Source organism: Silene latifolia, chromosome 7, assembly GCF_048544455.1.
Source record: "Silene latifolia isolate original U9 population chromosome 7, ASM4854445v1, whole genome shotgun sequence".
Taxonomy (NCBI): Eukaryota; Viridiplantae; Streptophyta; class Magnoliopsida; order Caryophyllales; family Caryophyllaceae; genus Silene; species Silene latifolia.
In genome coordinates this window covers 127,519,779-127,545,295 of record NC_133532.1, presented here as the reverse complement: position 1 = coordinate 127,545,295, position 25,517 = coordinate 127,519,779, and the positions used below count along the sequence as shown (strand labels likewise).

The 25,517-nt window shown below is 36.2% G+C and overlaps 4 protein-coding genes across 5 annotated transcripts; 1 reads left to right on the top strand and 3 right to left on the bottom strand.

Annotated features, from left to right (window-relative positions):
• The first annotated feature begins 1,160 nt into the window (after positions 1 to 1,160).
• On the top strand, positions 1,161 to 8,125 carry LOC141593092 (protein STRUBBELIG-RECEPTOR FAMILY 8-like). The gene is made up of 16 exons (XM_074414043.1): positions 1,161 to 1,753; positions 2,926 to 3,058; positions 3,250 to 3,321; positions 3,428 to 3,493; positions 3,593 to 3,664; positions 3,753 to 3,824; positions 4,172 to 4,243; positions 4,336 to 4,401; positions 4,486 to 4,551; positions 4,819 to 5,135; positions 5,462 to 5,718; positions 5,832 to 6,103; positions 6,187 to 6,322; positions 6,931 to 7,070; positions 7,169 to 7,325; positions 7,680 to 8,125. The coding sequence occupies exons 1-16, from the start codon at positions 1,618 to 1,620 to the stop codon at positions 7,830 to 7,832; spliced, it is 2,187 nt and encodes a 728-aa protein (XP_074270144.1). The 5' UTR covers positions 1,161 to 1,617; the 3' UTR covers positions 7,833 to 8,125.
• Positions 8,126 to 8,601: 476 nt separating this feature from the next.
• On the bottom strand, positions 8,602 to 12,446 carry LOC141590799 (subtilisin-like protease SBT2.4). The gene is made up of 8 exons (XM_074411357.1): positions 12,291 to 12,446; positions 11,061 to 11,500; positions 10,747 to 10,842; positions 10,603 to 10,672; positions 10,205 to 10,487; positions 9,784 to 10,124; positions 9,446 to 9,713; positions 8,602 to 9,346 (listed from the first exon to the last, which is right to left on the bottom strand). The coding sequence occupies exons 1-8, from the start codon at positions 12,444 to 12,446 to the stop codon at positions 8,661 to 8,663; spliced, it is 2,340 nt and encodes a 779-aa protein (XP_074267458.1). The 3' UTR covers positions 8,602 to 8,660.
• A 1,306-nt stretch (positions 12,447 to 13,752) lies between these two features.
• Positions 13,753 to 17,246, bottom strand: LOC141593091 (chromatin remodeling protein EBS-like). Its single transcript, XM_074414042.1, has 5 exons — positions 16,952 to 17,246; positions 16,094 to 16,436; positions 15,930 to 15,998; positions 15,169 to 15,310; positions 13,753 to 14,085 (listed from the first exon to the last, which is right to left on the bottom strand). The coding sequence occupies exons 1-5, from the start codon at positions 17,025 to 17,027 to the stop codon at positions 14,059 to 14,061; spliced, it is 657 nt and encodes a 218-aa protein (XP_074270143.1). The 5' UTR covers positions 17,028 to 17,246; the 3' UTR covers positions 13,753 to 14,058.
• A 1,275-nt stretch (positions 17,247 to 18,521) lies between these two features.
• Positions 18,522 to 24,007, bottom strand: LOC141593090 (homeobox protein knotted-1-like LET6). 2 transcript variants are annotated; one of them, XM_074414041.1, is made up of 4 exons: positions 23,317 to 24,007; positions 22,460 to 22,721; positions 19,840 to 20,090; positions 18,522 to 19,004 (listed from the first exon to the last, which is right to left on the bottom strand). In XM_074414041.1, exons 1-4 carry the CDS (start codon positions 23,746 to 23,748, stop codon positions 18,771 to 18,773), a joined length of 1,179 nt encoding a protein of 392 aa, XP_074270142.1. In that variant the 5' UTR covers positions 23,749 to 24,007; the 3' UTR covers positions 18,522 to 18,770. The 2 variants fall into 2 exon arrangements, with proteins under 2 accessions (XP_074270142.1, XP_074270141.1); XM_074414040.1 differs by having other exon boundaries at positions 19,840 to 20,102; positions 23,317 to 24,003.
• Between the last annotated feature and the right edge of the window lie 1,510 nt (positions 24,008 to 25,517).

Genomic DNA, 25,517 nt, shown 5'->3' with positions numbered 1-25,517 from the left:
TATTACATATCAGTTAATGATAATACAAACATTTTATTGTTACTAATTAAAACAATTATCCTTATCATATGATATTACCGTCTTATATAAGAATTTGCGTAAATATCGAGGTCACCGAAAATGTTACCCAAGTCAAATATCCTACTAAGTAAAAGTGTCACTTGTAAAAAGTGCCAAGAGTAGGAAAGATCTAAATTCAAAAGTGGGCATAGTAGTAAGTTTATGTCACTATCTACCATGGACTTCTTCCTTTTTGAGTTTTGTCTATGAACTTAAATTTCCAACAATCTGATCCGTGCGTAATTTGCAGGCTATTTGACCACAATAACATCGACTTTGTTCTACTCTTATCACAAATTTGGACTATTAGATGACTTGCCAAGCATTTAAAAGTTAAAAACATCACAAATTTCATTTGTGATGGCTTTATTACGTCAAAAACTTATTATAACATTTCATACCAAGTAAGTGAGAGGGAAGTTGTGAAACGTCACAAACAAAACAATATATTCTGTTAAAACATTAAAATTGAAGACTCACAAGTCACAAGGAAGCAAATCAGAAAGCCGTGATCATGGAAGCATGTAGCTTGCGAAAGCTTGTATCCGAAACCAAATCCAACAAAACATAAACATTTGATGGATCGGAATTGGTTTAACCCGATCCTATACGACCAGAACTCAAGATAGTCGTGACTCGATAACGAATTTTGTTTAATAATAATAACCCAAATAAAATCAAAGACATTTTTATTAATTGTTAAGACCTAATACTAATATATACGGAGTACTCGAAATGTATCTATGGTTTTAATATGGAACTATGATCCAAAATTTGAGATATTAGATCAAAAAATACTATGTTTATAACTTGATATAAATCTGAACTGAACCCAACTTTATCCATCTCGATAATAACCCAACATTACGTGAACTCGGATATTACACACGTAATCCGATTCAAATACGACATTACTCGATTTAACACAATACATAACCGACCCGAGCTACATACAAATTTAGATTAGATTTGTTGTACTAGAAACCTAAAATTGAGTTGTTTAGTCCAAGTGTCCAACCCTACTAGCAATCTCACTTACACTGACACAGTCTAGTCAAGACTCCCTCTATAATTGCTCCATAAATTCTCCTGATTTTGATGCGCTTTTCTTCAATTTTTTCACCGACAAATTTAATCCAATATTAAAAACCCAATTACCCCACATTATTAAACTAACAAAACAATACTCTCCATTAACAAATAACAACCTCAAATTAAAGCAACCTAAATCAACTATGCTCCTAGTATCTCCGATTAATTTATTAATTAGCGTCTTAAGTTTGTGAAGGATATATCCGTCTTAAATAAGAATTTGTTTACGAGAATATACATCCCCCACCTGCTGTGTTTTTTACACACTCTAGTCTCTGCTGCTTTCCTACCCCATCTCCTCTTCATTTACTCACACCAAAGCTTCGAATCTCACACCCTCTTTTTCCATCCATTATTGTCATCACTTTTTGTTCATGTCTCTTTCTTCATAATTCTCTAAATGTAACAATTTCTCAAAATACCCTTTAATTTTTTGTAGTTTCTGTGTTTTATCAAAGCTCAACAATGGCAATGAAGAATCATATGATCTTTCTTCATTCTTCATTTTTTCATTTTTTACCTTCTTTTTTCTTTTTCTTTTTAGTTGTTGTTTCTTTGATCCCAGTTTTGCTTGTTCAGGCTAACACTGATGCAAATGATGGTAATTTTCTCTCTTTTTCTTTCTTTTTTCTGTTTTAATATGTTGTTTTATTTGTTTATAGTCTTGTTATAGGCTAAAGTTTCAATCTTTATGTTTGTTTTGTTAATAATGAAATAATGTCGGCAAAATAAATGGTCAAAGTGTAATTTTAGTCTTTAATTAATGAAAAATACTTTCCCCGTCTCAATCATTTGTTCACGTTTTTTTATCCCTTGTGACGGGTATTTTAATCAAAAGGTAAATAAATGATTAAGCCGGAGGGAGTAATGTTGTTAGAGAAGGTTGGCTAATTCATGTTAAAGCTCCCATTTTTCTTGCATTTCCAGTTTTACTGAGGTTTAGTTTGGTTTAAGAAGAAAAGGGAGTATTTTGTTGAAGATAAAGTTTCAATCTTTCTGGCATTCTCAGATCATTTAATGGAGTGTGTTGTAAAGTAAAATTAATGTGGGTAGAAGGTGTGCATGATTGATTTAATGGTGTGTGCTGTAAAGTAAAATTAGAGTTCTTGAATCATTTATGTGGAGTTTTTATGTTAAAAGTAGTCCCTTTGAGGTCAAGGATAAGACTGCGTACATCCGACCCCCTTACACCGCAACTTGCAGGAGCCCTCGAGGCATTGGGGTAATGTTGCTGGTGTTTGTTGTTAAAGTAGTCTTTTGGGTGTTTTTGTTAATGGTCCATGTTTAGTTGAGAAAGGTGGAAAATGAAGATGTGATCAGGGGAAAAGGGATTACTTTGAAGGAGAGGAAGTATCTGACATTCTTTTTACTAAGTGGGACCATAATTTCTGGGAGGTTAGCAATTTTGTTTGGTGTTCTAGGGTTTGATTTTCTGTAATTATGCTGATAATGTGACCAAAAGAGAAGGAAGATAACTCCTGGGGACCTTGTTTTAGTACATGCTTCATTTTGGAAGCACATTGCTGGGGACCCTTTTATGTTTTAAGGAAGCCTGCTGTATTTTGCTCTAAATTGTTTTTGTAGTTTCTTTAAGACGTAATGTTCGTATCAGATGTTACTCGGATTTGGCTATCTAAGAAAAAAACATGTTCACGTGTCCGTGGCCTTGTCCATATGTTGAGTTGCTACTTGTGCTTGTTTATAAATAATGGCAGACTTGAAAACAGAACTGTGGATTATATTTATTTAGTAGGGGTGTTGTATATTTTGCAGCACAATCTCTTCAAGTTCTGTATGGTGCACTTAATAATCCCCCTCAGTTGACGGGGTGGAAATCTAGTGGCGGTGATCCATGTGGAGAGTCTTGGATGGGAGTTAAGTGTGATGGTTCTGCTGTCGTTTCCCTGTAAGTTTTAGTTCATGGAGCTTCTTTTTCTGCACTTCTTTTGATAAAGTATTTTGTTAGGCCTTAAAGCCAAGGAAACTGTAACCAAAATTACAACACTAACATCCCTTCACCCTTTATTACTGAGTATGGAGTACTATTTTTACATACCTTTCTTTGTTCAGTTTCTTTCTGTTTTTTCGCCTTGACAGGGAAATTTCTGGATTAGGGCTTAATGGGTCCATGGGATATCTGCTTTCAAACCTTATGTCGCTGAAGACGTTGTGAGAAGCTTTTATTGTCACATTGCCTTGCTTTTGAATTGCAGAAAGCGCTTTTGTTTATTTTATAGTTTAGTTGACGAGTCTTGACTTTCAATTCTGTCAACAGGGATTTGAGTAATAACAAAATTCATGACACCATACCGTTTCAAATGCCGCCCAATCTAACGACACTGTAAGGTTTAGTTGTCTAAAGTGGTTTGATGCCTCAGAGAGAGGATTTGTTGTTTTCACTTCATTGCGTAATGCATTCTATATTTCCTTGTGGTTGCAGAAATCTTGCACGGAATAATCTTAGTGGCAACCTACCTTACTCGATTTCGAACATGGTTTCACTTACTTATTTGTAAGTTGCTGTTTATCTTCTTTTATGTACCTGTTCAACCCGTCATATTGTGATTCTCTTACAAATGCGCATCCTATTTTACTTGCAGAAATGTGAGTGGTAATTCTCTCACACAGCAAATTGCAGATGTATTTTCTAATCATACTGCCCTTGGGACCATGTAAGTCAACTTATTCACACGTTCCTGTAAATTTGTGGCAAGACTGTTTAGAGGAATGCTGTATCTGTTGCCATTTCTATTACTCCTTCCAGTGACTTGAATCCAGTCAATTCACTACATTTGCTTTTGGATCAGAGTTCAGAAAAATGAAAATAATTCGATAGAGGTCCGCACCCACGTAGTCAGATGAGAGTATTTTTGTGGGTTTTTATCAACGAAAACAGAAATGCAGTGAATTGATATTAATGTCCAAAAAGAAAAATATAGCGAATATAAATGAATAGAGGAAGTGGTATTTAAAAATTTTGGGTTCCAAAAACATTACCTGTGGCTGTCATGTCATGCAGAGATCTCTCATACAACAATTTTTCCGGAGATCTTCCCAGTTCCTTAAGCTCCTTGTCCAACCTTTCGACACTGTGAGTGATTATGAGTGCTGATCATTATTAGCCATTTACATTATGAAGACATCTTTTGACCGATAATCTCATAGTTCCTTTATATATTGCAGACAGGTTCAAAACAATCAGCTAACTGGTACACTCAACCCCCTTGTTAACCTGCCTTTAGATAATCTGTAAGTGCGTAATTGCTTTGCTTTGTGACTTGTGCATGAGATACTTCTGTCAGCGCTTAACTGGATGTTGACCTTGTTATACAGAAATGTTGCAAATAACCAATTTAGCGGTTGGATACCTCAGGAACTCCTGACCCTCCCAAATTTTGTGTAAGCAATAGTTCCCGCTCTATTTTGATATTTGCCAACAGTTTTCCACATTTTTAGGACTTTTAGGTGTATTTGTATATGGACCAATTAGCATGTTTTCCTTCCCCTTTTCTTTCCCTGTTTTACCTTGTCTTATCTGTACTTTGCATGTCATGGCGATTTCAATGGCGATTCATGGTAGCCAACCCCAAAACATTTTGGAGTTAAAGGATCTCTTCTTGGTACTTGGGAAAATTTTCTTATTTATTTTCTCGTCTTTTAACACAGTTACAATGGTAATTCATTTGATAATGGCCCGGCTCCACCACCACCACCCTTTACGCCTCCTCCTCCCGGAACACCTGCCAAGCGGAATCATAGTAGATCAGCAGGTTCTGCTCACTCACCCCAAGGCTCTGAGAAGGAAACATCACATGGAAAGAAAAATTCAAAATCTGTTGGAACTCTTCTTGGGGTAGTGCTTAGTGTTGCATTCTTGCTTGTATTTGGCCTGCTCGCTCTTTTGTTCTGCAAACGCAAATGGAAAACTAAGCCTAGTAATGGCCGGATGTCTGCCGGAAGTGTCTCAAATGGTCGCGAAAAAGGTAGAATGACTCTGTAATGTTTAATTTCTTCATTAGTTCTCTAACAATCTACTCTCACCCTCCTTCCCTCCCTCATGGCCTCATATACTGGCCTTATTTGACTTCAGTGGTCAATTGATGGCAACACATTTTCTGAGCACATACATATGATACAATAGTCAGAATTTCTTTTAATAATTAATATGACAATACTTACGTTCTAATGATAAATCAAACTTGATACTAGTAAAAATTTAACCTCAGTTGACCAGCACATGTACATTATATGATCGGTGCTATACTTCAGAGAGTTTATCGGCTTGTGCTTTCTATTTCTGATTTTGCAGTTAACACTGAGGTACAAGAACAAAGAGTGGTAGGCATGCCTACAATTGTTGATGTAAAGACCCCTCCTCCTGAAAATGTACCGGTTGATAAGGTTTATGGGAAAAATGGGTCTTTGAAACGACTGAAGTCCCCTATCACTGCTACTTCTTATACAGTTGCTTCGCTTCAGACTGCAACAAACAGCTTTAGTCAAGAAAACATTGTGGGTGAAGGTTCACTTGGCCGGGTTTATAAAGCGGAGTTTTCCAATGGCAAGGTAAGTCAACGCAGTTTCTTTTTTCTATCCTGCCACTATAATGTGGATTCTATGATCCTAAATATTACTTGATTCGTTATTGATGTGGCATAGATGGTGTGCTGCTGGTACAGGTTTTAGCTATTAAAAAGATTGATAATTCAGCACTATCATTGCAAGAGGAGGATAATTTCCTTGAAGCTGTGTCAAACATGTCACGCCTTAGGCACCCAAACATTGTGTCATTAGCCGGATACTGTACAGAGCACGGACAGCGTCTTTTGGTGTACGAGTACATCGGAAATGGCAGTCTGCATGATATACTACATTACACTGAAGACGGAAGCAAGAAATTGTCATGGAACTCTCGAGTTCGAGTAGCACTTGGAACAGCCCGAGCACTGGAGTAAGAAATTACGAGTTTAGCTTTTTCCATCTTAAACCTAATTTTACTAGTGATTTTAGTCTGAAGTCCTAGTTTGTTTTCAGGTACTTGCATGAAGTCTGCTTGCCATCAGTTGTACATCGGAATTTCAAATCGGCTAATATTTTACTTGATGAAGAATTCAACCCTCACCTCTCAGATTGTGGACTGGCCGCTTTGACGCCAAATACTGAGCGACAGGTAAAATAGCTACTGTTCATTTGGATTCACTACATTTTCTTTTCTGGGCCGTTCAAACAAAGTCAAAATGTTTCCATTGTTGGTTAAAACAAAGATGTCATCTTAAAAGTTTGAGGCTTCCAGTGTCAACCCATTCGCTTATTCTTTTAGCTCTGATGAATTAATATTGCCAATGATTTGAATGGACCTATCTAAATCATGCTTCAGCGAGACAGACGACGTGTCAGGGGATGGCTTTATATAACTTATTTTCATGCTTCAACCTTTGTATTATAATATTGAACATTAAGAACTTCTGGGTATCATTCTTACAGTATCTGTTATGAATTCCCTTGTTTCATTGAGCATCTTCTCTGAATAGGACTAACTAGATCTGATAAAACCGCCCGACCGAAAAGAACAACCCAAAGCATACCAGAATTGTAAATGAACCAATTCAGGATAACACTGTCCCATTGACACGTATGCCAGGTCTAGTGTTGACCATTTGAACATAGACAAGTTGCATAAAATTCATTTGAATATTTTGAACATTATAGGGTAGCTGTAAATTTCCGGTGCAATGTGACAGGTCATGTAATTTTTCGGATGGTATATGTTACATACAGGTGTCTACTCAAATGGTAGGTTCATTTGGGTACAGTGCTCCAGAGTTTGCTTTGTCAGGGATTTACACCACGAAAAGTGACGTCTACAGCTTTGGGGTGGTGATGTTGGAGCTTTTGAGTGGGCGTAAGCCTTTAGATAGGTATGACCTCCCTCCATTTTAGCTTATTGCCATATGATTATTGGTTGGTATCGTGGTAAGCGGTTTATTCTTTCCTGACAAGTGTTTATTCTTTTCAGTTCAAGACCAAGGTCCGAACAATCTCTTGTTAGATGGGCTACACCTCAACTACACGATATAGATGCTCTATCTAAAATGGTTGATCCTACTCTAAATGGAATGTATCCTGCTAAGTCGTTGTCTCGATTTGCTGACGTCATTGCCCTCTGTGTTCAGGTAATTACTTTAACATCCATTTTTGACACACAGGCTCTATAGTATCGGAATCAGGAGATAAGTCACATATCTTGAATGGTATTGTCAAAATCTCAACTAATAAATCAGGAGATATAGATGCTCTATTATGATTTTGGATGTCTGGGACTTTTACCTGCTTGCATCACGACATAATCAAAAGCGGAAAAGAAATCGTTCTGTTAAACGTGGATTGATGTACTGGTTATATTACGTATTCATAGACATCTAGCGAGTTTTTGCAGTTATCTAAGAGTGACCTGCCAATCCTTGTTCTTTTGTCATGCTATTCTCACAACATTAATCTGATATTAAGTCTTCCACTTATCTTAATAGCCGGAGCCAGAATTCAGACCACCAATGTCGGAAGTAGTTCAAGCACTAGTCCGGTTAGTACAAAGGGCGGGTGGTTCAAAAAGAAGATCCAGTGATGATTCCGGGTTTGGGTACAAGACTCCAGATCATGACACAATTGACATCTCCATTTAAGTGTAATGAATTAACTTTAATGAGCCCAAATTTTGTGTGAAGTCCCATATCCACAACCAAGGTGGACGTTTCGGCTTCTGTTGATATTGCTTGGGGGAAGAGGTTGAGCTGGAGAGTTGAACACGATCAAAGTCGAAGAATTCTGTAATTAATTTCGATAAACTTGTAACAAAAATGTGCAGCATACATGTTTTATTTTCTTTGCAGTGTAATGAAAACGTTTCTTCAAATATACAACTTCAGAGATTCAGTATTTCAGGATCGACATTGAACGAGAATAATCCGTAGCAAAACTTTAAATGTGCAGTATAAAAGATATTCTTGTGCAAATTTTTCGAAGTATTTAAAAAGGCTTCCATTTTATTCTTAACCAACAAAGATGAAAAGTTTCCTCTTAGCATTAAACGTTTCGAGATGCAGTTTACTCACCTGTGAGTCCTCTTAGCCCCTCCCTATTCCCTCAACCGAGTTTCCTCTATTTGAGCTCCATAACTGTAACAATTTCAGTACCCTTAAGAAATTGTGTTTATGATACAGTATTTGGTAACGCCGTCTATGATACAGTATTTGAGCTCCATAACTGTAAAAATATTATCTTCTGGTAGTGTGGTCGTCTATGATACAGTATTTGGTAACGCCGAGGTTTCTCTTTTGTGTTTGGATGTGGTAAAATTTTATGTTTATTTGGATTCAGATACGATTGAGCTCGAACATTGGCAACAAATTCATTTTATGCTAAAAACTCTCTTTACTTCTATAGTTACATCAATGTTTTTTTTCCCTGCAGATTACAATGCTTCAAAAATGTTCCGTTGGAAGTTAAATTCCTTACGAAATTGAAGTAGGCCTGACTGACAAGGGCATCCTCGCAATGTGATCCAAACTTCCCGTTAGAACAATCTCTCCAAAGCTGAAATCTTTCATTGCTCGACTAACATTCAGCGTGATTTTCAGATCTTGAGTCCCATTTGGAGCAATGGTGAACCATGCTGGTTTAACTTCAACTGATACGCCTTTTGGTGGAAGCACAGCGCATATGTATGTCTCTTTCTTGCTTCCTACGTTGATTACATTCCGCTGAACTACTTGAGATCCAACGAGAGACGTTATTGTCACTGATGGTAGGTTCAAGTCTGCTGGATGCCTTAATGGATGGTCACAGGACCCACCTGTTGCAGCTTCAACTTTTTCTCGGTCAACATTAGGCAGAGAGCACAGGAACGCAACATATTCTCCTTCAACTGGTATAAATACTAGACCAGGATCTAGTGCTCTTGCTGCATTCACGAGCCCAGCGCCTATATCAAAGGGAGTGGAAGAATCGGAACTGCCAAGATCGTATCTTTCAGCTGGTATAATTTCTCCATTACTGTTGTACTTTGTGGCGGTAGTAGAAATTGCCGATGCAATCATAGATGGTGTCCATGATGGGTTGTATTGCTTAATCATTGCAGCTATTCCTGCAATATGAGGCACTGCCATACTAGTCCCGGACATCAAAGCGAAATTATTTCCTGTCATTAGTAAACCAGATACTTAGTCGAAAAGGAGTGGATTCAAAAATGGTATCAAAGCGAAATAATGATGGAAATAATTAACCTGTTTAAACTTGCCTTCAAATATAGGCTCCAAGACACTGAGAGGACTCCAAGCTGCCCAGATCTGTTGTCCGGGAGCTGCGAAATCAGGCTTGAGAATATCTGCAGGATTTCTGTGGCTGTCAATGATGTCAGGACCTCTGGAAGAGAATCTGCTTACTGCAGGTAACTGTCTGTCAAAAGAAGCCACTCTTCCTTCACCAATCGAGGCTTTTCCGGCATATCTTATTACACATCCTTGTTCAGTTCTCCGAGTTTGATTTTCGTAATATTGAGATATGATCTGTCAAAAGAAAACATCATTTCCCTGTCTGTTTTAATGTAACAGAAGTCACAGCGTAAATTACTACTACCTTTGCGTCAATAATTTTGGGAATGAGAATCCCCGGCACCAGAAAAGGGACTGGTTCCGCGATGAAATCACCATATACCGGATTTGCAACAAGGATGAACCCCATAAATCCCAAGGCTTTTGCAGTGTCGATGATGGAGGTAATCGAGGAAGTCTGGTTGTAAAATCCAGTTGAGAAATTACAGATCACGACACTGCCTGTCACTACAATTGGATCAAGTGCTTCAGGGTATTGACATTCCTCTGTGTAAGCCGGAGTTCTCGGGAATGAACCATTAACCCTAACAGCATCTTTGGCAAGCACCAACTTATATTTCAGTAACCCATTCCCAAAGGTTGGCCCTGCATATTGTTTTAACTGAGATTAGACATACCGAGTTTTCAATAAGATCATGTTCCGGGTTATTTTGTTTGGGACTTGCCTGACATCCCGATTCCTCCAATCTTCTGACCATTACCGAGAAAGAGAGTTGCTGAATAACTCCTGTCAGTGCTACAAGCCGCGACACCAACAGACCATGGGCTGAATGACACCACGCTACTTGGACCCGGTCCCTTATTTCCTGCTGCTTGAACCACGAAAATTCCTGCCCTTCTTGCTAGTAATGTGAATATCTCGAAAACATCAAGAAATATGATTGTGTCTTCTGGTGGTTCATCTGGCTCTAGCGACAAGGTCAGGACGTCCACTCCATCTTTCACTGCCTGATATCGGTGCAATCAAATTCAGTTGCAGCTAAAGAATTCACGCTTACTTGATCAATTGCAGCGAGCAAATGTACTCGTTTTAAATGTCGTCTTACATGGTTAGAATGCTTACTTGATCAATTGCAGCGAGCAAATCAGTGAGAGTTCCGACTGTTGGATATATTGCCTTATAAACAGCTATTCTGCTTCCAAATTCATATTTTTAGCAAGAGAAATTGATCATAAGACAAATACATGGTACGAGTTTCTGCCTTACCGGGCACGTGGAGCCATTCCACTGGCTTTGCCATAGAAGAAACCATCTACCACCACTGGTACTCCCATATTTCCAGCAGCAGTTGATGCTACATGACTAAAACAACACAAAAACATACTAGAAATTACTCAAAACATGCAAGTTAGGTACGTAACTTTAAAGATTTCGTCTTATTATGATCAGCTGGTTTCTCTCATGATAGGTCACAAATTGTAATGTAAGAAATGTGACAATTTTATGATAAAAAAAGAAAGTAACCGTCCATAAAATCTTATTTATCATATAAAGGTTACATTTTATCGTAAAATGATTACCTGCCGTGGCCAACAGCATCAAAGGGAGATAAAAAATCAAGAGAAGCATTAAGAGTGGCAATAGCCTGAGCTCCAGCAGCAAAGAACCTAGCTGAAACTATCTTCCCATTACAAGAACTCGCCGGAAACCGAGGTCCCGTCTCACATGCTCCACAAAACCGGCGCGTACTCGAAGAAGATACATTGTTATTATTATTATTATTATTACTAGGGTTATTTGTTATAAAATCAATATTAGCAAAACTTGGATGAAAAGGGTCGATGCCGGAGTCGATAAACCCTATAACCATTCCTTCACCAGCATGAGTATTACTTCCTTGTTCTTGTTTCCATACATTTTGAGGCAATTTTAAGAAGTCTGGTGTGTATGTTGTCATCAGTTTTGTTCCCCTGTCTCTTTGGACTAATTTCACTCTTGGGTGTCTTCTTAACTTTTCTGCCTATTTATTTTATAAACAAAAGATTATCGAATGATGAGGTATCTCTAGTTTATAATTACGGTTTAGGGCACACGTTAAGTAGCTAATTAGAAATTTTTTTACAAGATTATCTCACTGGGAAAATTGATGTATAGATTAAAAATAAATCCTTTTCTTAGTTAGTTTTTTATTAACGTGTGCACCTATGGGCGTAATGACACACGTTAGAAAAATTGTTTGTCATCATTGAATAAAGTCTGTTTTTAGTGTAAATGATTTTCATATTTATAAAAAATACGGAGTAGTCATTTGTTGATAACAAGTGCGAGTAACTAATAAAAGGACCGTTATTTTACACTATAAAACAGTCTTATTTTATAATTTGTGCTCTAGTTTTTTAAAGTTAATTTAGAAAACGGCACATTTTATTCAATTTTCCAATACTCACTTCATTATATATCAACTTTTTCCAAACTTTATTATATTTTTCTACCAATACTCACTTTATAGCCCAAATAAGTACTTTTTTTCTTTTCAAATTTACTAAATTGAATAAAGGCATTATAGTAACTTCGAATATAAAAGAAAAATTAAATTAATTTCAATATAATTAATTTTAGTTAATTAGTTCCATTTTTTAAAATTATGTAAAAATTTAGGATATGGGACTAATTGAGTGAAAAACAAAGTGAGTACTGTGTAATAAACGCGACGCACTCAAAATTATTTTATATTTTCACACAACGTGAATTTTTCAAAAATAATTTTATATTTGCGAAAAGGAAAAAAATAAATTGTAGGGGATTATTACTTGAGAGGAAGTGGTGTGGATGGTGAAGCCGTTAGCAAGGTGGGTGAAACTATGGACCTTGGTGTAGCTACCTCCGTCAAGAGTGTCCTTCAATAGTTGGCTGTGAAACGACTCCAATACTTTTGCATGGATATCGTACGCGTTGCTACGTTCCATGCACAAATATTTACGTCCATTGTTACAAATTAGTACTCGGAACATAAAAATAAAATAACGAAATGAGGAAATTAAAATTAAATGTACGCAGCTTTACCCTTTTTTGTTTAGAAAATTAGAATTCGTTGCAAGATGGATTCTCGGTCCTTGAGAATAAGGTGGACGAGAACGAAAAGCGAGGGAGTCGCCGTGAATAAGAACAATGTATAGAGATCTGTCTTGATTATTAGCTAGACATGGCCAAAAGAGACATGGTATGAATAGCAACAAGAGTAAAGAAATTAGAGACATGGAAATGCTAAGAAATAACATTGAGTAACGCCACATTTTGTTCATCATATGACAAATAAAATTAAGGACGAAAATGTATTTATTAATAAATATTTGTGACAAATGTAATTTGTATAAATTGTAACTGGCTAAACTATATCACAATTATAATGTGAGGGATTAGCTTTTATGGGATTAAATTGTGTAGCCGTTTCTTCCCTTTTTAGTTTAGTTAATCATGCCTAATATGAGTACTTGTGAGATCTCTAGTGCTAAAAACATTAATGAACTAATGATTGACTGAGACGAAGGAAATACGATATTGTCTGTTACAATATTTGTTAACTAAAATGACCAATGAGGTTGAAATTCATACATGAAAAATTCTTGTGTCCTCCGGAAAGACAGGACTCATACCTAAGCTATTATAATATTCTATTTGATAGATTGCATTTGAGTGTAAGAACTAAGGAGTTCCGTCCTTCCGAAGGACACGAGAATTTTTCATCCATACATAGTTCAATACAGTATTTGTTATCAGTCATTTGTTTACTATTATATTATCTGAGTGATATTTTAATCAAACGTTAGCAAATGATCGTAACAGATGGAGTATGTACCGCTAAATTAATTGTGGCATAAAAGTGATCCTAAGTAGTTGATAGTGTTAACTTTAACTCATTATGCATATTTGTTCAATAAGATAGTAGATCTTCTCTTTATGGTAATGACTCAACTCTGTTTTCATAGTTCAACATTTGTCTATAGAAACTTATTTCTCACAATTCCGCACGTTTTGGTCATCAAAACACTTCCCCCGACATGCAACATCAGTACTAGGCGAGCAGTTGGTTGAGCAGGCAGCAGCGCCCAGTCGTGGAGCCAGGACTCGTCAGAGAATGCAAGGTTCACCAGTGATCACGTTAAGCATACAGTACAGCGAAGATACACGATTTGACATTTGCTATGTTATCGTCACTTCAAAAGGTCATAGCAAAGAAAACCCGGTGAGACCAGAGGATAAAAATTACAGAAATTTCTAGCTAAATAGAGCATGTAACCTTACGATCAAATGAAGCCCTAAAAGCAAGAAGGCTTTTTGTACAAGCAGCTGCTTAAGAATGTAGGCGGTAATTGAAGAAATCGCCCCGACTAAAGTTGGAAACATCTTTCTGCACAGGTTTTACACTACAAAGAAGTCATAATGCTTATGCCGCGGGGGGAAAACAAACAGATATTACACTCCCATTGTTTTGAGCACAAGCATGGCCTTAGTTTTACTACACCATTCCAAACTTTGCAAGGGCATTGCTTACACAATCTCCAGGTTCAGAACTAACTCTCATCTCTTCCTTCGCTTATTCTCAGTCTGCAAAAAATAATTAAGCAAATCCCGTTAAACACGCTTGAATGCTAGTACAATGCAGAAAAATATTCAAGATTCACATTCATAGTACAATAGAGCATGCCCTAAGTTTGGTATAACTAGTCCCATGACACGGGATTAGGCTTGCTAATCATCCTGTGTTAATCACAGGGGTAACGTAACGTACACCTGACCTCCTCCCTTTGTACCCAACAACACGCGAGACAGTACAGGACTACAGGAGTAATGTTGGAATTATCTGTGTTAAACAGAGCAAGTCTGATATATTTTCATGATAATTAAGAGATGTTTTACAGCAATAAAATTCTGTTTGACAAGAGCAAAGAACAATTTTTTTAATTTTCTGGCATAATTAAAAGTTAAAACACAAATACTTAAGTACGACCATTGTAGGGCGTACCCATCCTAGTTCTACGGAAATGTAGATTTAGGGAAACTGAACTAGTTGAGTAAGAAAGAGTGGCCAGAAAATTAGAACCAAAGCTGCTTAAGAATTGGTGCCGATCAATCAACAACACAACAGAGTTATACGAAGTAAAACATTAGCATTGATGACGGTAGCATGCTTAGTCAGTAGTCACGATGGTAAAGCAGACATTGTAGTCATGAATAAAATAAAATCAAATGGACAAAAAATTCAAATCTTTTTACTTGAACACACGTATCAGATTATTAGAAATGTTGACTGTATAACAAATTAACAACTTTGTGATATACCTTACAGAGATGAGATTACCACGAAAGTCAGAACCATAAAATATATCTAGTCTACAAAGCATAAGGGTTATGTAAGAAACTAACGACTGTTCAAGATGAATACATAAATAAACAAAGAGTTTGTTAATTAAATGTAGGGGTGCAAGAAAGTCAAGTCAACTTGTCGAGAAACTGCATTGGCTCCAGCAACTAAGTGCCGGGTTTCACACCATCTCTGAGGAGGAGCCACTGCAGTAGTTTTAGGCAGCTTTTCCCAAGATCGGGCCGTGATCCAGGAAAAAAAATGTAAAGCATCAAAAATCAATACCATTCACAGAAACACCTATCAGAATATACAAGAAAATTAACCTTGCCATCAGCCAGCTGTGATACTACAGAAAAGGAATTGCTCCCTCTTTTAGGTTCATCTTCAGCGACACAATCAGAGCATAGGAAGTGATCCAACTTCTTTGCTTCTTCGATACTCATTCCCATGCAAGACGGATGGAACCTACATGAATAATAATCTTAGTAAAGAATCCGTTTGATCTATTTCACAATTTGAGTATGAAAATGGTCAAGTTCAAAGTGTCCAAGCCCTAGTTCTCATCTTTCAAAAGGCTTGTCTAGAGGTGTACTACAAGGAAAAGTAAAATGCCCAACAGCTCTCAATGCCAGCCTGCAACCTGGACTACCTTCACAATCCTCGTTTCTCAGGCCTGTTTGGATGCCCACGTAGACATCCTCTTTTCCAAAATTAGTCATTCATACAACATTTTTTTCCCATTTTACAAACAATACAGACAAAAACTAGTATTCCAGTGGCTGGATAGGCCTTATAGGATCAAGTCGGGGTCTACCTGCTTTGATTTGATATATCCGAATGCCACTAAACAAAAAGTTCAGAATTTAGGAGGGAGGAATAGATCCCACAAAGTTGCTGTCGTATTAATTGTTGTCATGCTATTGAATCTCATTAATCAACCACTTATTTATACTAGTTACGGAGTAAAACTTACAACCACGACATCTTATTAGACAAAGACTTAGTAGATTCTCCATATATTACGTAAAAGGTAAATCTACTCTCAACTCAAAAAGGTTATATCGAATCAACATAAAGACATTACCAGTCTTTGCAACCTTCGCACTGCACCATGAGATCATCAGGATTATACGGCATTTCACATTTGCAATATCTACAAAATGAACTCCAATCAGAACCTAAATAAGGAAAACATAAAACACAACTCAAAAAAATCACAAGAGGCCCTAATTATGTTTCAAAACTCACACAGCAACTCGGTCAGGAGTAAAAGCTCCGGTGGCAGCCTTATATTCAAATCTACAGAAATAATCATCGGTGCCAACATTCTCGAGCTTAGTATAGTTCTTGAAGGAATGAACAATACATTTCCCTTCGATTGTATGCGCACTTTGTACATCATAATGGTCAGATAAGAACAACTCTTTCGCCCCATGGAACTGCCTTCTTCCTCCCATTGATTCCTCAGGCCTATAATACCACCTCACTCTCACCTTAATGTTGTTTCTGTTATCGGCCTCAATCGTCTCAACACGTGCTACATAAGGCGGCTTTCCAACGTCCGATGGCCTCAGTAAAACACAATCTCCAACTAAAAAACAATCCCATTTCAAAGAATGAGTACATCTTTCAATCAACTAATCCAGCATTTTCATTAAACAAACAACAATCAAGAACACTCATTTCTAACAGTGGCAGAGCCAGGATTTGCAGGAAGGGGCATGCAAAATTGCAGCAGTGACGAACGAGTAATGCCATAGGAAAACTCGAAATTTTGACTAAAATTTTCGATATTTTCATTTTCCAGCAGAGACGAGCGCCCCTGCTAGCCCCTCCCTAGCTCCACCATTGAATTCTATACTTCAAACAAACCCATCAATTCCTTTAATCTTCTCACAGTAAAGATAAGAACTTTAATCATAAAATGTGCAACAAAATAACTAAAAAACACAACTTTTCACCTGAAAATGTACTGCAATTACTAACAGTAATGTAAAAAAAAAAAAAAAAAAGCAAGGAACTTTTGAATCAGATCAACCGTAAGGTAAAAACCCAGAAAGTTGAATTACCAGACAATGAGGTAAGAAGATGAAAATTGGAAATTACCTCGAACGACTTTGTTGGTGCCTTTAATGGTGTATGAGTCAAGGTCACGCTTACTTCCAGGTCGAGTTTTCGCCATTGATGAAGGAATAGAGCAGAAATATGAAGGGTTTGAGGGAGAAAGATTGAATCTTTGAGCATAAATTAGGGATTAAATTGGAAGAGAAGTATAGATTTGGGGATAGAAACGCAAACCCTAGATTTTGTGGGTGTTTTCAAATGAGAAAAGAGAGAGAACTTGGAAGGGTGTTTTTTTTTTTACTTGACTGAAGTCTTTAGTGAAGATTACTCCGACCACGAGTTTTTGTGCAAGACCGTCGTATACTTATATGGAATACGGTGATTTACAAGATTTTACAAAAGATCGTATACATAAGTTATTTTGAATAGAACTTTTTTGGTTTTATAAAAATTCACCCGTTTATGGTTTACCTTGTTATGCTATAACTTATGAATGGTTTTGATTAGAATTTTTTTTGGTTTATAATATAACCTGTAGCATTCTCGCGGATGTAAACTTAAACGAAAGTGAAGACTTTCAATATAGCAAGGAAACCAAATTAAGACCAAGAAAAATGAGGGCAAAGAGGTAGTGGCTAGTTGCTTATAGACAGGAGCTCGAACCGAATCCAGATGTTACAAACACAAATTATGATTTGCTATGAGAAAGGAAATGTATCTGATTATATTACCAGAAGTCCAGCACTATTACAAGCGGCCCACAATCTACAAACCACGTGTCCAATAAAACAAGCACAAAATTGGTTACACTTTAATTCACCCATTTATGATTCACCGTGTTACGCTTTAGATTTATTTTCGTATTTGTGTGATTGTGTCTTTGATATCGTGAATTTATATTCATTTTCTCTATGATGCACTCATTTCCGCATCGTGTTTAAGACTTGTATGGAGGCTTTCTTGAGTGTTACTTACTTTTTAAGAATTTATTTATGTTCACTTGTGTATTAAGGATACAAAGAGTCAAAGACCCTAGTCGACCGTAAGATTAACTTATGTTATTGATATTTTTATCAATTGACTCACTTTGATTTACAAAAAGAATAAATAGTTTAACAAAAATGTACGAGGTTTTCTTCATTTCTACAACTAAATTAAATATAAGCTCGATGTATTGATAATGTTGAGTGAAATCAACTTAGATGTTACTCTACTTCTTTCATTTTTATGTCCGATAAAGTTAAAAGAGTAATAAAAAGTGTTTATTCCACCTTTCGAACCTCATTAATATTGAAAAGGTACTCACCCCTTCTTTCAATTTTTTTTCTTGGCTCTCTTCATTGTCATAAGAGGTAGATTGGTGTATCGCAAGGGCGGGCTTTAGCAAACTCTCAAAATAAGGGTTGCTATACCGCCCATGAAAACCTAAGCCACGAGAAGGAGAAAAGAGAAAGGAGAAGAAAATGAATGATAGAAAATTTAAAACAAAGTTGGAAAGGCTGCGATACAAAGTCGCAAAGTAATTTTGTTGACGACTAATAAAACGACTCTTCTAAAAAAAAGTCGACATTTGAGGGATGCACCATGCTCTCATAAATCGCGTTGTAACTAGTTAAACCAAGTCAAAAGCGCGCGTTCTGAATATACTTGGGAGACGGAAATTAAAGGACAGCCATTATACAAGATAATTAAGCCATATATAGGATCCGGGTATATTATCTAGGGAGTTTAGAACCATTGTAATAAAGCGTAGTTACAATTTAATATAATTACGACGTACCCATCCATCCATAAGCCCATAAACAAGGCGGCATAACATTTCTCTTAACTGATGATAAAAACGGCCATTGTTATGCCGTACTTACATAAGCGTAGAGGACACATCCATCGGAAAATGATTAGCTAAGGTAGCAGGGTCCATGTAAGTATAGTGTGGATGACCGTGAGAATGAGCAGCCGCAGCCGCAGCATCCATCACCACGAATTGCATATCCTCAGATGGTTTCCAATGCCTTTTCCTCTGGTTAATAAACCAGTTGTTTATTTGCTTCTGGTCCAACCCTGTCTCCTCCGCTAGTGCTACCTTCTGTGATTCCTGTCATACCATATATAACACATGAGTAAGATTGCGTACACAAAGATAGATCTTAGAAATGTCAAGCATAGGGCAAGGGAAATTTGCATACACAAAGAAAACAGAAAGTAAGTTTTCCAAATGAAAATTGCATCATCCAACGTCTGCTAGCAAACAATAATAGGAATAAATATAATAGTTGGGCATCAACCATCACCTTAAGGTTTTGGTTGAGACGATTCATCTATCATGGTATCAGAGCTAGTGTGACCGAAGGTCACGGGTTCAAATCCTGGCAGCCTCCAATAACCCACGAAGTGGAAATTAAGCACATGGTATGGTATGACTTATGAGGGGGCCTCTCGAGGTTTGTTCAATCCAATTGAAAAGGTTACTATATTTTCCTCGGACACTGAAGACTAGATCAACTACACTAATAATTCAAGGCGACCCATGAAATCTAGTAGTTTTTCTATGTTTTCTTGAGGTGATAGGTCACCTAAACGAAATGCAAATTACATCACGTCGAAAATAACATACAAGAAAAACAATGGGGGGTTGACGTTTGACATGGAATCAAACATCGGACCCCAAATAAAGTTCAATTACTGACCACCACTCATTGTGGAACGACATCAGGTGACTAATGACGGAACCACATAATAATGACTCGATTACCACATTATTAACAACACGGCAACTATTAATAATTACTCCGTCCATTGTAATCCGGGCTAGGTCACGAGTCATGACTATAACGAATAATCACTCCGGACTTTACGAGTTATAGCTAGCTTAGATATAACATTTTTGTGGAAGAAGGATTAGAAGGACGGTAGAGGGATGATCGACTTACCGAAGGGTATGGCCATTTATAGTGACGGGTCCACCAATCAAGGAGTTGTTGCCTTGCTTCTTTAGGAAGTTTGCCCTTCTTCCGCTTCTTCAAGAATTCCTGCCTTAGACTTCCCAAGTATCCACTGTACTTACGGAGCAGCTGGCCTTTCAGTTCCCTGTCTTCTGCTGAAGGATCAATGAAGTTATTGTTCACGTCAATCTCGTCTTCAGATGATCCGTTCCTACCAGTACCTGCATCATCATGAGCTCCTGGTACGAGATCTTGCATCGAATAGTTTCCAAATTTAGATACATCATAATGCAATCATTCACAAAATGAACTTACGACCATATTCGACAACATGACAATTTGAAACAAATCAACTTTAACCAAGAATAGGTAATATCAATGGTAACCTTAATGCCAAACAAAGTAATGTATCAGACAAATCGTTCTATAACCGAAATAACAACAAAAGACATTAATACAAACATTTTTGGCATGGGTCGGTAAATCCATAAATTGGACATACAAAGTTCTTACCTTTCTTAGCATAGTGACATAAAATTTAGCATAATAGCATGAAGTCAGATTGAGATCCAAATTCTCTATTTTTCGACATAACTTAACTTGAGACATCAACACGAGGTACATTCTAAATTTCGAGTATGTGATTCATATATTCTACTCAAAATCACTTACATATACGTAATACCGATGTTCACGTACAATTCAGTAGCGATGGAGTGAATTTCGTAACACAAGGGAGATCTAGCTAGCATGTGGTCAGATTTATAGACTTATAGGTGTTCTTTATTGCATGTCCCACACATGAGTTGTGAAAGAAGTGACATAAAATTGAGACAATAAAACCAGCTTGAATGCATGAAGAAAGACTTTGTTGCAAGATTTTATGTATAACTAAGATTCCCAGCTCATATTTCATGTTACTAGGGACAAATATATAACAAAGTTGAATGAATGAATAATGTTACACATTGATTTGGTATAATTGAGAAACCTTTACTACTTTAAAACAGTATACCTAAGATTCTTAGTAGATCAAACTCTATAATGCTCCCTTTCAAATCAATTTCCGCAAAATTTACTACTCGGTCGCATTTATCATATACATATATCCATCATATTTGACTCATGAACAACCTTAGGCCTACATCGATCGTTTTTCTAAGTGGGGAGAAAACCAGCACAACAAATATTTCACATGTTATTAAAAGCGGAAAAATAAACCCTTTGGTCCGTTTATTTTACTTGAATTTCTAATGCGAGCATATGAGAGAAAGTTAAGTAATTCTGTTCCATTTAACTATGCTAGACATGGTTATACCTTCTGAAGTTGAGGATACCAGTTTCTCTAATCTCGATCATATGACTAACGATGAATACGTTACGTACACGAATCTCAAGTATGGTAAAAAACCGACAAAAACTGGATAATACACTGGCTATGAATAATTTGGTATGTGTTTATGATCTATTTCAGCTACACAAGCGGCCGAACACTAAATTAAAACTGATAAACATCATTAAGCAATATGATCATAGAGGAATCGCTAAGATTCTATTAAATACTACTCGTAATATTATCAAACTACTAACAAGGACAACCACCATGGTAGATAACCGCTAAGCTCCAATGGCCGCTATTATCAAGATTCAAGTACATATTATTAATCATTCGAAATTAAACTACTTTTTACCATGATGAAGAACTGGTGCCCTAGGATACATTATTCAAAATCAGATGAAATTAAAGATTTGAAAGTGAATGTGACTATTATCCTTGCAAAATGATTTGCAAACAAATGATTGTAGACAACAATAACTAGATTGAAAGCTTCACCTCATTCTCATACAACAAACAGGCCGCAAAGTCATCAATTAACAAAGTTAATAGCATCTCTTTTCGCCTCTACAATACGTATTACAAACAAAAATACCAAGGAAATCATTACTCGATCCTTAAATGCCGACTTAAAAAACCTAATTGCAATAAAGATTCCTTCAGTGAAATAATTTAAGCATAAGTAGTAGAAAACTAGAAACTTGAGCATCCCGGGTATAAATTTAAATCTCATTTGACACCGTTTCAAGGTTAAGACTTGAGACGGTAAGATAACTCTATCTATATCTAGGGAAGTATTAATCATAGGCATTATTGAAAAAGGGAAGAATATTTAAAGCAAAGAATAATCTAAGTTGAGCATAAACTAGCTGCAAAACCCTACTTCCAAGACCAAATAAAATAAACAAGGAACCAATTATGCAAAAAGAATGGACAGTCCAAAAGGAAAGACACAGGGTTTTGTTAAAGTTCCAAGATCTTAACCTTGGAAACATGCACATGCAAATATAATACTCTCCAAAACAATGTAAAGATTCATACTTTCATTATAATAATAGTATTAACAACAATAAATGAATGATTTTTTTACCCAAAAAGACCGTCTCAGAGTTTCACGGTGTGAGATCGTCTTAATCTGTACTATTAACTTAACTTGTGTGTGATAGTATTATAAGATCAAGTTTAAAACACCACTAATATTCAAAAGCAAACATTAAACACACATTCAATAAAATAACTAAAAGAACATAAATAATAAAAACAAGGAATTACCAGAAGAAGGAGAGTCTAAAGAAGAAGAAGAAAGGGTTAGGGCTTTGAATTGGCAATCAATTTTAGAAAGAAAAAGCATGGCTTCTTTAAAAGGCTTGCTTAATTCTTGCTCATATTTAGTAAGCATTTCACTATATGCCTCCATAAATTGATCTAACCCTGGATCTTCTCCTATATATCCTCCGCCACCGCCACCGCCTTGATTCATTGCCATTGCTTCTGCTTCCTCTAGTCTTGCCACCACTTCCGGCGGCGCTCCCACCTTCATTTTTTTTAATACACAACAAGGGTTTACATTAGTAATTTATAAATAGAAAATTTCATGAAATTATAGCTTGTGTACACTCATTATTCTTTATGATAGATGTTTTTTACACAAAAACAAGCAAAATTACACAAGAGGGTGTTTTGGATTTTTCTTATCAATTTTTTCAAGAGAGATGCAACATTATATTAGATTAAAATTACTAAAATGGGGTATTTATCATATATCAGTTCAGATCTTGTCAAAATGACATGAAATTCACAAAATATGAAAGAACATACTCCTTATAAGGAAAGTGTGTACATAACCATGTCTTCATTCCATCTCAATCATTTGTTTATCTTTGATTAAAATACTGCTTACAAGAGAAATAAATGACTGAGACGGTAAGAGCGAGCGAATACATACATAACACTAATTCTCTAGTCCCCCAGTCCCTCTGTCCCGGTCAATTGTTGTCCTTAGATTTTGGCACAAAAACCAAGGAAAGGGAACAGACCCAATTATTGGGACGGGAGTATTATCTAATATTATAATTACAATATACACACTAATCACTATGTATAAACAATAAAAAGAGATAAATATAAACCTTCTGACAGTTAACAAAGGCAGATATAAGACGAGGGTAGTGAGGGTGAGCCATAATTTGAGCCTTAATATTGTTACTATTATTATTATTATTATTACTATTACTATTAGTATTAATATTAATGTTATTCTCCATTTCCATGACATGATCATAACATCCACCTGCCGCCGCTGCGGCCGCAGCGGCGGCAGTAGAAGAACAAGAAGCTGAAGAACAACATAGCTTCTTGCTGTTATTGGGATGATGATGATGATGGTGGTGGTGTTGATGTTGATGATGTGAATTATGGTTTTGATAATGTTGTTGCTGATGAGATGATAGTGATGATGGAACCATCATCATCATAGGAAATAATCCATTATTATTTTCTAACATCATATCTGAACTATTAACATTAATATTAATACTATTATTGTTATTGTTATTTTCCATAATGATATAATTCTCTCTCTCTACTAAAAAGAAAACAAGAAAAGATGTCACCTTTCACTAAGTAAATAATAATAATAATAATAATAATATTTGAAAAACTGAAACTACAAATTCTCTTGCTTGTGTCTTTTTATGCCTCACTCTCATTATTGTTTCTTTTCTCTTGTTTTCTTTTTGTTTTTTTTTTAAAAAAAAGGGGAAGAGTATATGATATGAAGAAAAGGGAGAAAGAAAGGAGAAAAAGGGTCACCCGGAATTCAAGCTTACACAAAAAACAGGCTTTTAACAGCAAAAATCCTAAGTAAAAACCCAATGGTTTATTATGTGATACGGAGTACTTGTCGTCATCTTCTCCTACTTCGTATTATATTTTCTCAAGTCACCCTTATAATGAGTATATTCGTCACAAGACTCACAACAAGTTTATAACTGGTTAAATATCACCACATAAATAGATAAAATAAAAATTACAATACTTAAAGAGTCAGAACTCATAAATGACTTATCTCTATCTATACATATGGATTTTTTTAACCTATTACAAGCTTGTGACACATATTCATCTGTCTCACATGAAAATTTGTGTATTTCTCTATATATCTATCTTTTAAATGCAATTTTTGTCATCCTATTAATATCTTCCTATATTATAAATAATATATAAATAAATAATTGATTTTAAGGAAAGAAACCCTTTGTTACCCGATAAGGAAACTAAATTTATTATTCACCTCCTAACTGAAATTGGTAGTTGTTCGGGAGCCAGTAAGAAGTCATTTTTTTTTCTCCCGATTTTTATACCATGTGTCCAGGGTCGCTTCAGGAGTTACCTTATTCGCTTCAAACCTTAAATACAAGTATCATTGTTAACGGGTATCTGATTTTCGCCCGAGATGGGTCTATCGCACACCGGCAGGCTCAAATGTCCTTTGTTGCTTGTCACCATTGACGAAGATTTATGAGTTCTAAATTTGTGATTATACTTTTGTTGGTGGAATAACAAGAGAGAGAGGAGAGAGGATTTGGCTTTCTTTGTACTCCGTATGAAGAAGCACTCAAGAAAGAGAATAAGGGCAATTTTTAAAACGGAAATTATACAACCCTTTGATTTGGACCCAAGCCACGTGTAGGCACGAGAAATTTATTAATGTGTCGAATAAATAAAATAAATTAATTATTTTGAGTTAATACCAAATTTTAACTTAATTTAATTATTTTGTCCCGATTAAATGAAATATGGGCTGATTTAGATAACAAAATGGATTATTCGAGTCAGTAAACCTATAAATAATCAAATTTAGGCCAAAGTTGCTAGTAAACCCACAAATGAGCCTGTGACCACCAAAGCCCACCAAGGAGAATCAAAACTCTATAAATAGAGCTCTCCTCATTCATTGGAGGGGTTAAAAAATTCATAATTGCAAAGGAGTTAGAGAGAACAAGGTACAAATTCCTACAAATCCTCTCTATCAAAATCATTGAAAGCAGTCAACATGCACATCAAATTGTGCCGCATGCGCTGAAGATTCAATCATAAATTCAAACCTTCAAGAGATATTCAAGTCATCGAGACCCTCTCAAGAAATCAAATTAATATCGCTCGTAGAGTAACTAACGTTTTCTACAGCGCACCCCTCACGCGTACCCCGTACATGTACCCGTTACGACATACTAGAATCAGAGGATACATTAGAGATTGTACACGCAACTTTTGATATTTATTAATAAAATTTACTTCTTTCCTTGTTTTGTATTTTAGTTATCCCAAT

Bases quoted from the DNA above. Each gene is read 5' to 3' on its own strand.
- LOC141590799 (XM_074411357.1), bottom strand. From the start codon at position 12,446: ATGGAACGTAGCAACGCGTACGATATCCATGCAAAAGTATTGGAGTCG. The intron at 10,673-10,746 runs GTAAGGCAGAAA...ATTTGGAAGCAG, and splicing joins GGAATGGCTCCACGTGCCCG to AATAGCTGTTTATAAGGCAA. The intron at 10,125-10,204 runs GCAAGTCCCAAA...AACAATATGCAG, and splicing joins TGGAGGAATCGGGATGTCAG to GGCCAACCTTTGGGAATGGG.
- LOC141593092 (XM_074414043.1), top strand. From the start codon at position 1,618: ATGGCAATGAAGAATCATATGATCTTTCTTCATTCTTCATTTTTTCAT. The intron at 3,494-3,592 runs GTAAGGTTTAGT...TTGTGGTTGCAG, and splicing joins CCGCCCAATCTAACGACACT to AAATCTTGCACGGAATAATC. The intron at 7,326-7,679 runs GTAATTACTTTA...TTATCTTAATAG, and splicing joins TCATTGCCCTCTGTGTTCAG to CCGGAGCCAGAATTCAGACC.
- LOC141593091 (XM_074414042.1), bottom strand. From the start codon at position 17,027: ATGGCGAAAACTCGACCTGGAAGTAAGCGTGACCTTGACTCATACACC. The intron at 15,311-15,929 runs GTAATGTCTTTA...TTATTCATGTAG, and splicing joins TGCGAAGGTTGCAAAGACTG to GTTCCATCCGTCTTGCATGG. The intron at 14,086-15,168 runs GTTAATTTTCTT...TATTTTTTGCAG, and splicing joins CACAGCTGGCTGATGGCAAG to ACTGAGAATAAGCGAAGGAA.
- LOC141593090 (XM_074414040.1), bottom strand. From the start codon at position 23,748: ATGGAAAATAACAATAACAATAATAGTATTAATATTAATGTTAATAGT. The intron at 22,722-23,316 runs GTTTATATTTAT...AAAAAAATGAAG, and splicing joins CCTTTGTTAACTGTCAGAAG to GTGGGAGCGCCGCCGGAAGT. The intron at 19,005-19,839 runs GTAAGTCGATCA...ATGGTATGACAG, and splicing joins ATAAATGGCCATACCCTTCG to GAATCACAGAAGGTAGCACT.